Source organism: Molossus molossus, unplaced genomic scaffold, assembly GCF_014108415.1.
Source record: "Molossus molossus isolate mMolMol1 unplaced genomic scaffold, mMolMol1.p scaffold_m16_p_1, whole genome shotgun sequence".
In the NCBI taxonomy this organism is placed as follows: Eukaryota; Metazoa; Chordata; class Mammalia; order Chiroptera; family Molossidae; genus Molossus; species Molossus molossus.
In genome coordinates, this window is record NW_023425344.1 from 7,971,794 (window position 1) to 7,985,388 (window position 13,595).

At 45.9% G+C, this 13,595-nt stretch overlaps 1 protein-coding gene across 2 annotated transcripts in view; it reads right to left on the bottom strand.

The window, feature by feature from the left end:
* Positions 1-9,323, bottom strand: part of BOD1L1 (biorientation of chromosomes in cell division 1 like 1) — a 52,315-nt gene extending 42,992 nt beyond the window's left edge. For both annotated transcript variants that reach the window (XR_004959305.1, XM_036259482.1), the window contains exons 1-2: positions 9,087-9,323; positions 3,251-3,375 (exon numbers count right to left, since the gene is read on the bottom strand). Coding sequence is in view for 1 of the 2 variants with exons in the window: in XM_036259482.1 (XP_036115375.1) it covers positions 3,251-3,375; positions 9,087-9,323 (362 nt within the window). In the remaining variant the exon portion in view is untranslated. The remainder of the gene's footprint in view (positions 1-3,250; positions 3,376-9,086) is intronic.
* Positions 9,324-13,595: the final 4,272 nt, after the last annotated feature.

Consider the following 13,595-nt stretch of genomic DNA (forward strand, 5'->3'; position numbering starts at 1 on the left):
GAGCAAACAGGGCCACTGAGTCCTGAGTGCGCTGAAAGTCACAAGGGTGTGTGAGCAAAATTAGAGGATGTGAATTAATTTTAAGAAACACACTTAAACCTTGTTTCTTCCTGAAAAAAGAGCCTGAGAAGTTCCTTGATAGTGTTAGACGAGTGGGTGGGCACTAGTCCTTCCCAGCCTCTAGCCCTTAGGCTCTCTCTGCAGAATGCATGGAGTCTATCCTTGAAATTCAAATGCAGTTTTTGAGTGCAGCTCTGTCTGGAGTGGAGAATGAATTTGATTTCCATTTCCTGAGGCACCTTGCAGCCTTGTGATACCATGCTACTTATGTGGGCCACAGAGAAAAATGAGTCAACCCTGCACAAAGTAGGTAACCTGCTTTTTAAAGTTCTAAGATAAAAAAAATGCAAATCCTGCAAACACTGCTATATCTTAGAGGTGTCTTTGAAATGTAGCAGGTGGGAAAGAAACAAGGACAAGCAATCTTAAAAATGTTTTGAGCCCTGGCCGGTATGGCTTAGTTGGTTGGGTGTCATCCATGCACCAAAAGGTTGCTGGTTTGATTCTCAGTCAGGGCGCGTGTCCGGGTTGGGGGTCAGATCCCCAGTGGGGGGCATGCAGGACACAGCTGTGCTCTCACATTGATGTGTCCTCTCTCCCTCTCCCTTCCTCTCTTCAAAAATCAATAAAAAAATCTTTAAAAAAATGTTTTGATTTAAGGCACAAGTATAAAGGCATAAAAAGAAGGCCATGCACCCCAAATCACTGCTTCAGTCTGTGTTTGCCTATATTCTGGCCCGTCGTCAACTGTAGCCCACTCCCACGGTGGTCAGCTCGAATGGTAAACCTGGAGGCGAGTGCGAATGACCCCACGCTCTCAGTGGGCTCACTCTGGTGGGGGCACGGCCACAGAGAGCTGCCTCATCGCAGAGAAGCCACACTCTAGGGTCAAAGCCAAAGCCCAAGTGCTAGCAGTTGGCACTGTCCTGGTTAAAGCTATTTCCTTGTCTTCCTTCCAAATCCTGTTCAGTTAAGATGATTCTTTCTGAGCCATCCAGCATTTTTAGATTTTGCTATACCAATGAACACATAGATAAAACACGATTTCCCTTGTACTGAACCTGCAGGTTAGTTATGAAGCTGAACCACTGAGACTGCTGATATCAGACTGCTGCTGTCCTCCAAAAATGGCACCTGTGGAAGGTCCCATGAACAGGCAGCTGAGTGCTTCTTGAAGTGTAGGGTGTCCCCAAAAATGTACCGACAAAAAAAGCGTAATGACAAAGCCAGTGTTTTTTTAAATACACTTCATTTTCAAAGTGTAATAGAATCTACAGACATCCTGTATACATTTTTTGGGAACACCCATATATGGAAAACAGTTTGAAATCGTATTTATGGGGCCAACACATCCCTATACCGTAGTTAAACACAACTGAACCGTCTCTTTAAGGAAGCGTTAAAATGCTAGCAGTAACATTAACCTTCATTCATAGAATTTAAATAAGAGAACAGTTCATTAAAAATAAACACAGCTACAAGAAAATTTACTTAGGTGCCTGGAGGAGCACTGACTCACGTACCCAGAAACAGCTGCTCCCCCTCGTCCCCAGGCAGTGTCCCAGCACTACCCTCAGTCCCCGGCGCCCCTCCCTGACGCACACCGACCCCTCACCAAGCCCCGCCTCTGAAAACAGTGCCTCACGTTGGTACAAGAGCTCTAAGTGCCTGGTCTCACAGGGCCAGACTGAGTTTAGTTCCCGTAAAAGAACAGGATAAATGGCTGCTTCCCTACTTTACAGGTTTTGTATGCTAAGGAGTAAATGCAATTCCAGGAAATTGGCCTTCCATGGAGCCTCTCAACCTGAAGCAAAAGAAAGAAAAGAACTATGCTTTGAAAGCAATGCCATCATTTGTGAAAGGGAAGCAGCTATGGGAAGGCACTCAGTAATCAATCAGCAAGGCTGTACGTGTGGGTGTGGGGGGGCTGAGGGGGGCTGGGGGAGGCGGACGACACAGCAGGTAAGCCTGCCTCTCTCCCCACCGTGTCCCCTCCTGTTTTGGTATTGTGCTCCTACAGGCCTGGAAATGAGTCCACTTCCAGGCCTGCCATCCCCTTCCAGGAAAGGCCTTGACTTCCCCTGCAGGTATCAGGATGCAGCCTCTAATGGCATCTTTTGATCCCACCTGGACCCTTTACAGGGTCCTCACACACTCTTTAAAACGCAGACAGTGCACTTATTGTTCCATTTTCCTCTCGCCTTCCTCAGCAGGAGCCAAGAGCCGGGCTCCTGGGTTCTAGAATTACCCGTGGCGAAGTGGGTCTTTGATCAGAGTGTGGGCCGTGTTTGCGGGGCTTCCTGTGGGTCACAGCTGTCAGTGGAGTACACACTGGGTGGGCTTGCAAGGGTGCCACGGACAAGAGGGAACTCAGAGGGCACAGGCACACCATCCATCTAGCTGTTGTAAAGCTGCGCTTCACTCTCCAGGCGCACGTGAGCGCAAACATTTGCGGAGGCAGAAGAACAGGCGCTCCTTAGACAACTCCGTCACCTTTCGGGGGGTGAGACCGGGACAGAACGTCCGAATCTTGTCTTGGCAGATGTTTATATTGAAGAACAGGATAATACTGTAAATCTGCTTTTGGGGGAATAATTATGATTTTTTGGTCCTTCTAAATATTCGATTCTTCTCATTCTCATTATGTTCAACCAAAAATGGCCCTGACAGGTCCAAATCAAATGCACTTTTCTTTTTGTGGCAACACTGTCACTAAAAATCACAAAATATGAGAGACGGGGGGGGGCGGGGGGGGGCGCGTAGGCTGTATCAGGAGATAGAAGACACAACCTCGAAAATCAGGGAAAAATATTTTAATTTCAGTGATCTTTATTTATAAAAGAATAACAAAGCCTACTCTTTTTAGGGCCAAGAAAATGGTTGTGAATGTGAACTGTAGAGAATATTCCAGAATCTACAACCCACTAATATTACATCTAGGACTTTTCTGTAAGCCACACTGTCACTCTCTTCCTTCAGCATTTCCAAAAAGCTACCGAGAAATCGACGGTTAAAACCGGTGGGGAGATGCGAGGTGACAGAGCCTTTGTCAAATCGTACTGCGTCATGAAGGCACCACAGTGCACCAAATTCCACAAGGTGAACACACTTCTGCACGACACCTCTGCTCCCAGGCAAAGGAGGCGGTGGCACCCGAGCCGCCTAGGGACTCCGTAATCCTGAGACTTACTTGAGTACTTGTTGTCTAATATTGTTTCTCAGCTGGTTCTTATTGAGGTGGGGACTCCATGTGTGAGTTGCTAAGTGGTTTGCAACAAAGTTGTCAACTCGCTGTCTCAGATTCTGATAAGCAGGCTAGAAAGGAAAAAAAAAAGACACAAATGTTGAAAATCTCCAATGTTATACAATAACAATATTGACAGTTTCAGGATTAGAGTATCTTTAACAGTGCCCACATTTCTTAGATTAGACTAGCAACATGGCAACAAAGTTTTACAGCTTACTTTGGAGGTATAAGGAATACAAAGACAGACTTCTCATTTGTAGACAAGGGACAAGAAAATAAGACACCAATAAGTGTTACAGTGATGCTTTGGAGCAGAGAAGAGAAGAGAAGAAGTAAGCCTTTGCTGAGAATGTGGCATTTGAGCTGAACCTTCAAGATACACAATGGGAATTCGAAGGCCACCCTGTAGGCACAGCCAACAATATCAGCAAAGAGCAAATGGATAAGAAAATGCCACGCTGAGAGCATTTGGCCCCCCACCCCAATTGTTAAATCCAATCTGGTTGGAGAAGGGAATACAAAGAAGCAGAGAAGCGAGGTTGGAGACAGCTTGGAGCCAGGGGCTGGAAGGATTTGGGTACCTGTGGTGTAAGAAGTTTGGAATTACAGGGTAGGGGATGGTAAGCCACTGCACATATGAGCAGAGTGATATGAACTGCGTGAGCTTTCTGATGATCAATCTTCCTACAGTGAAAGAGTACACAGACAAAATATACCTAGGCAAGTATGCAACAGAGTGATGAAGGTCTGTACTGGGTGGTGGAAATGGGCTGAAAGGTACGGATCCAAGAGAAATTATGGAGGGACAACTACTGGAACTAGGCATTACATTTGATGTTAGGCAGTAGCTCTCAACTGGGAGTGATTACCTTCCACCCCCACCCTAGGAGACATTTGGTAATGTCTGGAGAAAAATGGGGGTGCCACTACTGGCATCTCCTGGGCAGGGATACTGTCGAACATGCTACAATGCACAGGGGAACCCCTCACAACAAAGAACCATCCAGCCCCAATGTCAACACTGCTGAGGCCCACAACCCCTGGTATAAGGGGAGCAGGAGAGAGGACACATTTTATGTCATCTCTACTTAAAAGGCTCCTGCCTAGAAGGAATGTCTGGCCACTCAAGCAGGACTACACACTCCGTTCCTAGATGTCCCCACCACTCACATTCTTCCTATCTTTCTTTTAAGTGGCTTTAATGCAGATAGATTTGCGTGTCTCCAAATGATTTTAAATAAAACTGCGCTGCCATCTGCTCCCTTACCCTTCAAAGCTCAAACTCCAGCAGCTAGTTCTCCTGCCTTTGATCTGCACCTACCATTCCCTCTACTTGTCCATTTGGCAAACTTCTCACCTTCAGAGCTCACGCTAATCTGTGCAGTCATCCAGCCCAAGGGCAGGCTCCCATGGGCCGTTTCCGGCTTCCTCCGGTCTCCTGCACATACCACCATCCCAGCAGTTCTGGAATGGCCTTGTACTTGGGGAAGGGGGAAATATTTACCTGCCCACTGAGATAAAAGCCTGTTCCTTCCACTCCCTTAATCTTTGTTTTCAGAAAACGTATCGCACTGCTTGGCAGATGAGCAATTAAACGTAGCTGTTAGATGAGATGACTGGGTAACCATCCCCAACAGGGATGATGAAGGTTTCATCCCCTGGTGATGCCCTTGTATCCCTTCCAGTTTCCAGACTTTTGCTAAGTCCTATTTTCAGTCCTACAAGAAACAGTCTCATAATTATTTCTCATGTTCCTCTCCATTCATCCAAAATCAATGTGAACTAAAAAACTAATCCTTTCTCTCGATCATTTTCGGCAAAACTGTGAAACATAATTCATCTTGCCAGTATTCCCAAATCTCAGAAATATTACGCTAAAAACATCACAAAGCATTTAGCCCTCTAGTTGCTCCATAACAAGCTCAAATTTGAACAACAGATAATTCTCCTTGTTTCTAGTTCCCCTTCCAGTATAAAGCCTGGTGACTGGAGACAGAAGGATTCTATGATTCTTCGGGGAATCTTCCTCTGCCTCTTCTCCCCTTTCCAGAGGGCTCTGGTCAAAAGCCTTGGGGTCATCCTTGACTCCTCCCCCTCTCTTCCACCACAAATCTAACCAGCAGCAAATTCTTTGGGCATGAGCATCACAATACACCCAGAATCCGACCATTTCCTACCCCTTTCCTGCTACCATGTGGGTGTGGTCCCATGCATTCTCATCTTCTGTCTGGATTACAGTAACTTAACTTCCTGTGTCTGCTCTTGCCCACCTTAAGTCTATTTTCCATAGAGCGGCTAATACAAATGTTTTAAAATGAGGGCAACTGTATAATTTATTGTCTAAATTAGATCATGGCTAAACATGAAGAAGACACTGTTAACAATTACACATGGCCAACCCACCTAAAATGGAAGTGACAGGATGTCCTTCTTCTGCACCTCACCTGCCGGTGGCTTCTCAGCTCAGGTGAAAGGCAAACCCTTCCAGCGGCCGCCCAGGCCAGCCGGAGCACTGCTCCCTCACCTCTGGTCCCTTCTCCCCAGCAGTTTCTGCCTGCGGCTTTCTGCACATGCTGAGCCTCTACCGGAACACCCAGCCCCAGATAGCTGTGCGACCCTCCAGCTCCTTCTGGGTCAGATGGCTACTAGAAATCTCCCCTGCAGATCCTCAAAACAAATCAGTCCTTTCCAGCCTCGTCCTGCTCTATTTCTTCCATAGACCCTATCACACACTATTTATTTACTGTCTGTTCTTCTCTGTTCGGAGTAATAAGCTCCATAACAGCAGGGACTTTTGTTCACGGCTGTATCCCTGGCATCTAAAACTGTGCCTGGTACACCGTGAATATCTGTTGGGTGAATACATTTCTATACTTCGGTCTTTGATATTCCTTTCAAATCTGAGGAAAAAAGTTAGAGGATAATCACAGTGACCAGGAGTCATTTACACCTGAGAAAGTATCCACAAATCCGCCTTTATTACCTGGGGAGGGAGGTGCTATATTTGCTGCTTGGGAGCTCCCTGCCTGGGACTGAACGATGGACACTGACTTGCCCTCCTCACACTCTTCAGTCGCTAATCAGTGCACAGGCATCAGAACGGCTCTGTAACCCGCTAGCTTGTTCCAGGGATCTGGGGGTCTGCAGCAGAGGAGCCTCAGCATTAGCGGTTCCTCGAGCTGCCCAAGGTCCTAATTCTTCGGGTGGGAAGGCTGATTTGGTCTGCTGTCCTCAGATCTCTCTCTCCTGGTTGGACCATCTGTGACCCAGGCCAGTTTGAGGGGTTCTAGGGTCTTCTGGAGTGGCCGCAGACTCTGGAACTTCTCACCTTGCTTTAAACACAATGGGCCGGATGATAGCGGTGCTCTTGGAGAGCACCTGGAAGGTGTCAAACATCTTGATCTTGACTATGCATGTGACTGACAATCCAGGTACTGCTAGCAAACCTACCTGCTCCATACCCAGGTCGGAGCTCGGCAAAGTCAGTCTCTGGGGTTCAATTATCAAAAGCACCAGACCAAAAGTGGTCTAAACTCTAAGGTGTTCTTAACAGATGAGACCCAAGGATCCCATAAAAGTGATGCTCCATTGCATGAGTAGGGAATCTTATTTCTACTTTGGCCCACTTGCCACACGAATAGAAATGTTAAGCTCATATAAAAGAAAATTTTGGTTTTTTTTATGTTTTTTGAGACTTTCAAACTTACTCTTTTTGAGGGAGAGGGAGAACACAAGACTGTACTCTATTGGAAGGGGGGTATCATTTCAGTTCCACTCTTTTCTAGCATCAAACATGAAAACAGGGGACATTATTCTGTGGTCCCTGAATACTCCCTGAAACTACGTATTAGGTTGAGCCACATGAAATTGCCAACAGTCAAACATTTCTCAATGGTAAAAACAGCATTTTAATCTGTATGTGTGCATTTTTCTTGGGAGAAGGTCCTACCTTTCATTAGACTATCTAAGAAACTGTGCTTCCCTCCTTCCCCCCAAGAAAGGTTTTAAGGATTCACTTTGGGAGAATCTGGCAGAAATACTACAATGAGCAATAAGATTTAGTGGGGATAAGGTAAAGAAAAAGCTGAGCCTTATATGTGGTACCCATCAGTATATTTAAATTTTCAATCTGCATGCACAATAACAGATCTGTAAGTTTCTGAGAACTGCAAAGTGAGATCTCTACTTGCAGGATACAAACAACCAGCTTTATCTGAGTAACATGTACCTGGCTATGTCTATCTAATCTCCCATTAAACAACAACAATAAAAAGGCAATATGCATGACTTTCAAAAAGGTGGCTGTGCACAGTCCCTAAAACAAAGTGAGAAAACTATACACTTCCCGCAGAGATACACATCCCAAGTAAACTGAATTCCCTGAGGTGCAAAAGCTCCAGTGCCTGAGAAGGCACATTGTACTCTGCTTTACGTTATCTGGACCCGATTAGAAAAGATGTCCCTAAGGCTTAACCAAGGTTTTCCCAGAGGACTGTCTACAGTTCACCGAAAAAGCTGGTGAACATGACGGTGCAGGGAAGAATTAATTTGTGGACACTGCAAACACCCCTTTCTCAAAATATGGGGCCCCTCACAACAGCTGAACATGCTATGAAAAAACCCTCATTCCATTAAAACTATCTGATGGACCCAACCAGATCTAAGCCAAAACCAACCAACCCACCAACCACCCCTTGCCCCCAACACAAACAAACAAACAAAAAAAACCCAAAAAAACAAAAAGCTCAAAAAAACAAAAAAAGCAACAATTTTCCAAATGTTCCCAACTGGAGCCTACTGCTTCACGTGCTTCCAGAATTCCAGATGGTTCTCCATCCATCTCACCAAGATCGCTCCTTCTTGGTGTTCTCTGCTCATTCTCTGCCCAACCAGGTGCGATCACCTGGTTCCTGCCCCCCCCTCCCCCCGCTCTGACACTGGGTACTAAGTCCCTCACCCTTTGAGGTCCACAACTCTTTTTGTACAGGGACCCGCTCTGCAGACCTTTCCCCTCCTCCTCACTCTCCCGAACTCTTCTTTCCTGCCATTCTGCCACTTCATTACCTGCTGGCACCTCTCTTCCATCACTTCCCCACCGAATGGCTCGGCTCTCCCTGCCCCCGCCCGCCTCTCCACCCCCAACCCCCTTCTCACTTTGGAGAAGTGACTGAGCCTAAGTTACCCAAATCAGTCAGTCACTGGTAGACACTCAAGTCCCGAGCTCCCCAACCCACCTTGTCGCTGTCCCGCTCTACCTCCTCACCTTTGCACCCCACCCCATCCCATCCAGCAATACACACTACAAATAATTTAATACGATCATCACTTAACTTCTCCAAAGGACAAAGACATGACCCTTCCCGCCCAGAATCCTTCCACAGAGGAGCATGGATACAAAGCAAACCGCGAAAAAAAATGAACCAGATATGAAAGCGCTGGTTAGCGTCTCCAAACGCGTCTGCATACGTGTCTCCGGGAGAACAGTGACAGAGTCTTGCTCCCCGGGATGCTCCCAGAGCCTGTGCAGCGCAGTAGGGGCTTGGCCCCCGCCGGCTGAACCGCGGCACCGGCGGGCGAATGAATGGACGCCCGGCGCGGCGCTCGGTGCCCGGCCAGCGCGGCAGCGGGAGGGGAAGCGGCCGCCAGGAACTCGGGCAGCGCGCCGAGAGGGGCCCCGGCTGGGGGAGCAGAGGCGCAGCCGGTCCACGAACGCGGGACACCGCCCGGGCAGGCGGCCCTGGGGACCCTCCCCTTGCCCCGCACTCCGCGCGCCCCGAACCTTCGTGTCCACGTCGGCCAGGCAGTCCCGGCGGAACTGGTCGAAGAGCCCCTGGCTCTTGAGATGGTTCACGATCATGGCCACGAGCTGCGGGTCCCCCGCGCCGGCCCCCGCGCCGCCCGTCCCGCCCGCGCCCGGGCCAGTCCCGGGGCCCGGCGGCGGCGGCGGCGGCTGCGGCTGCGGCGGGGGAGGCGGCGGCGCGGGAGGCGGCGGCTGCGGCTGCGGGTTGGTGGCCATGGCGGCCGGGCCGGGAGGGCGCGGGCGCGGGCCCGGGCGGGCGGGCGGGCTGCGCTCCTGAGAGGCGGCGGCTGCACCGGTCCCGCCGCCTGAGGGAGGCCAACGGGATGTTGTTACGGAACCAGCGGATCCAGAGTAACCCCGGAAGTGAAAGGGAACCCGGGGAAGGCAGGAATAGGCGGTGACAATAGCAACGAAAGTGCGGCGACGGAAGCCGCGAGCGGCCAGTTCCGCCCGCCACCCGCGCAGGCGCGCTCGCGGGGCTGGGCTGCGACCGAAGCGGCGGCGGGAAGGCGGAGTGGGCCGCGGGGGCCAGGCGGGGGGCGGGGGTTGGAGTCTGCAGCGGGCGCGCGCTCGGCCCGCGCGACCCCCGGGCCCCGGGCCGACGGCGCGCCTGCTCCGAGCCGGCCCGCGCGGGGGAGCGAGACGCTGGCCCGGCGCCTCGGGGCATTTAGGCCTGACGGTTGGGCTCCTGTTTCTCCGCGCAGTCGCGATCCATACACATTTATAACGCGAACCGTACGTGCAACTGCCTGTTCTAACTTTCCCCAAACCTCGTTCTCCTGATCCAGGCCAGTTTTCCTGCAAGCAGGTAGCTCCAGGGGCCTCCTGTTTCGCCCCCACACATCCCCTTTTTCCTCGGGCCCATCCCTTATTCCAGTGTGCCATCCAGCTAGAACGATCCCTCCACCGTCTTCCTGCCCGTGAAGACGAACCCACAGGCTGTTAGTTTCAAGGGTTTTGCTTTTGATGATTATGATCATAGCAATTCATGCTTGCATAGCATGCATTGTGTGCCAGGGTTGGCGTCGAGAGCTTTTACGTGCATTATCTCGCTCAATCTTTGCAACACTGCTAGGTCCTACCACTACCCTCAAATTCACAAAGCAGGGAACAGAAGCCCAGGGCGATTAACTAAGTGGGCCGAAGGTTCCAGAGAAAGCAACTGGCGTGATTCTGGACTGTTATCTTAAAAATATTAGCACATGATCCAAGCAAAATAAAGATGACCGATTTTCATAACTATTAAGTAGAATGTACAATTTATTGGAAAATGCATCTTGGTGAAATGGCTAGTATTGTTTTAGAGTCCTTACGTCTGTGGATGAATATATCATTGGGAGAACGAGAAGAGTTGCACATCAATTTATTCCTATTTCTAGTTTATATGGCCGTATGCCCTCAGAAACCCCGTTTATATAAACAAGTACTGTACCCGGGAACAGAGTTTCATTGTAGCAATGTCACTGAATTCTTCATCTCAAAAAATTATATTTGATGATCAGAGAGCTGACTATTCAATTAGGCCCTCCAATTTTGTTGAAAGCAAAGAATTGAAAACCCTCTGACTTGCCAAAGGATTTGTTTACCTTGCCTTTATTCTTTCATGGTCCCGCCCCAGTATTTGGGAAATATGCCAAATAGATGTTACCAAGACATCACATGACTTTGAAGCAGACCCCCCCCCTTTTTTTTCTTTTCCCTAATGGGATGTACCATATTTAAACCGATATACTCAAATTTGGGGGAGGAACCTAAAGTTTTGTATAAACTGCTTTTTGTTGTTATTGTTAAGTGGTTCAGTTTTGTTTTTGCCAAAACTTGGCAGCTAATGATACAGCCCATTCAAGGTGAAACTGTCAAGTATGAAGAATGTTTGTCATATAACCTAATTAACATCAAACTAGCCAAATTGGATTTACTTTCCCTCAGAAACAGTTTGACTTAATTGCTTCAATTCCAGTTAAGTGTCATGCATTTTGAGGAGTATAATGAAGACTGCAGAGAGACTGTCATGAGATGAATTTTAAAAGATTTATTACTAAAAGCAGTCAAGATTAAAATGGTATAAAATATAATTATCAATTTTCAAAATTAGTTATGAAAACAAGATGGGAATATGACATATTTTCCCCTATACCTAATTACTAACAATGCAGGATAATATGCTAAATGTATATGTTATTTTTTAAGTATGTAGTATAATAAAAGGCATGGTATTTTTTCCCATGTATATACATGTATCAGATTTATTTGGATTTTTTGGAATAACTAAGAATCACCCATAAACAGTAAAACTCCACAAATTTGATTGGGCATAATGATGAAACTTAAAAAAAATAATGAACAACAAGGTATTTGCTGCTAAAAATGAATTCGTTCCATGACTGCAAAATAATTTTATGTTTGTGAACAGCATATAGAAAATCTTAAGTATTTTAAAATTTTAATAAGGTAAGAATTGGTTATAACTTAAATACATAATTCCCAATTGATTTGATAAAATGTATGTTAACTACCTTATCAAATAACACACTGAGTAGATTAAATGACATAATACCTGTATTCATGAGTTCAAGTTGCACTGGACACACACACACACACTGGATATAGTGTAACGTGAACAATTTTGTAGCCTTAGAAAACATTCTAGTTACATTGAAAAGAATCAGGGTCACTGATCTGTACTGCTTTGACTGTTCAAAGATGCTTTCCTTTCCACTTGAATACAGGTCCTGGGGATGAGTGTTGTGAATACCTGGAGGAAAACAATACACATTTACATCGTTTTTTAAAAAGTAGTTCAAACAGTCATCATTTCCTACCAGTGACATCTTTGCTTGTTCTCTTCTCTGACTGTTTCTATAGAACAAGTAATATGATATTTGACAATAATGATGATATAAAAGAGGCAAAGTCTTCAAAAACAAATGCCATTCCTCCCCTGCCCTACTACATGTATATCTGAATTCAGATCATCTTGACAAGGATCCAATATACTCTTCCTGAACACGATTAAGCTCTTATTTCATTTCCTAAGTCTGCTGCGCCAGGTGACAGTTAACCAAACTTTGCAAACACTCAGGGAATCATGGAACAGTGGTGGGTTCCATTATTATGGCAGTCACTGTGGTATCCATATGTATCCCTGGGCACCGACTCCTTCCAGCCAAATATCTAACTCCCGTGATTTCTTCTCTTCTATAGTCCAGCCTGCCCCACCTCTATCCAATCCAAACCCTGTTTCCTGGGGCCACTCCAGTGAAAGTCAAACACTGGTTTACACTATGATGATCTAACCCCAGGGAACCGGTCTTCATATTAGGCTGTTATTTATTTCCTTTTTCTTATATCCCTAGGGCATCCCCACTCCAAACACCGCATCAGCAAAAGACTGAGGTGCATTATTTCCTAAATGACTCTTTACCAACTCAAAGCCCAGTTCACTTTTTCCATAACAACAGAACACATTCTTAGGTGGGGTTCAAGCCATTCACAGTTTTTGTAAGAGGAGTGGGGAGAGGAAAAGATGTATTATTTGCCTTGGCGAAGCAAACTCCGTGGTCTAGCTATTTCTCTATTTCTATTGCAGAATAAAATAGCTGAATAAAGTCATAACAATTATAGTTATATTTAGTTCATTTAGTCTCATAATCAATTTTTGTTTCTCCTGATTTTTCTTGCCAGTATTTCTGTAGATCCAGATACTCTACAGAGTTCTAGTAATTTTTAACCAGTTAAAGAGGATGATCTGAAAAATCATTCTGAGATGTGTAATTTAAAATAAGCCAGAGTCCTTTCCATGGATCTCTCAGAAGATGTAACATTTTTGCAAATGTATTTTAACAAAACAGTGACTGTCTCTAAGTGACAAAAAGAAATTTAAGATGACAGAGTTGTAGATTTGATTACAATGCAATTGATACAGAATCCTGTCCTTTGTGCAAAACACAACATTGCAGAATAACAATTAGAGTTATGGATGAAAGTATATCAGAATTTGTAGACTTCTGGAGATTTTTAAATAATCTCTAGAACATTTATTTTGATAATATGTGTATACAAGTAGAATATAGTTATTATTTCCTTGTTTGACAAGACTTTCTGTGTATTTTAAGCATATTAAATAGGCCTAATTAGTTTAAAATCTTTTCTTCATAAGGAGAGAGAACAAATCCTTGAGATATTCCAGGGGCCTATTGGAATGACCTAAAGACAATTCTAGGTAAAAAAAAGTCTCTTGAAATTCAAACCCTGGGAAGGTTGGCAAACATATTTGATCAAAAGATCATATATCATTATGAAATAATATTAAATTATTGATTCATCCAAAGTGACAACAAAAGATATTAAACACAAGCATAGGTTAGCAACACTTCAATTCCTAGGACTAAGAAGATGGGTATTTAAGTAATCAAGTACCTGATTAACATAACATAACAACTATTTTAATAATGTATAGAACCTTTGCTTTCTAGACAGATACAGGCA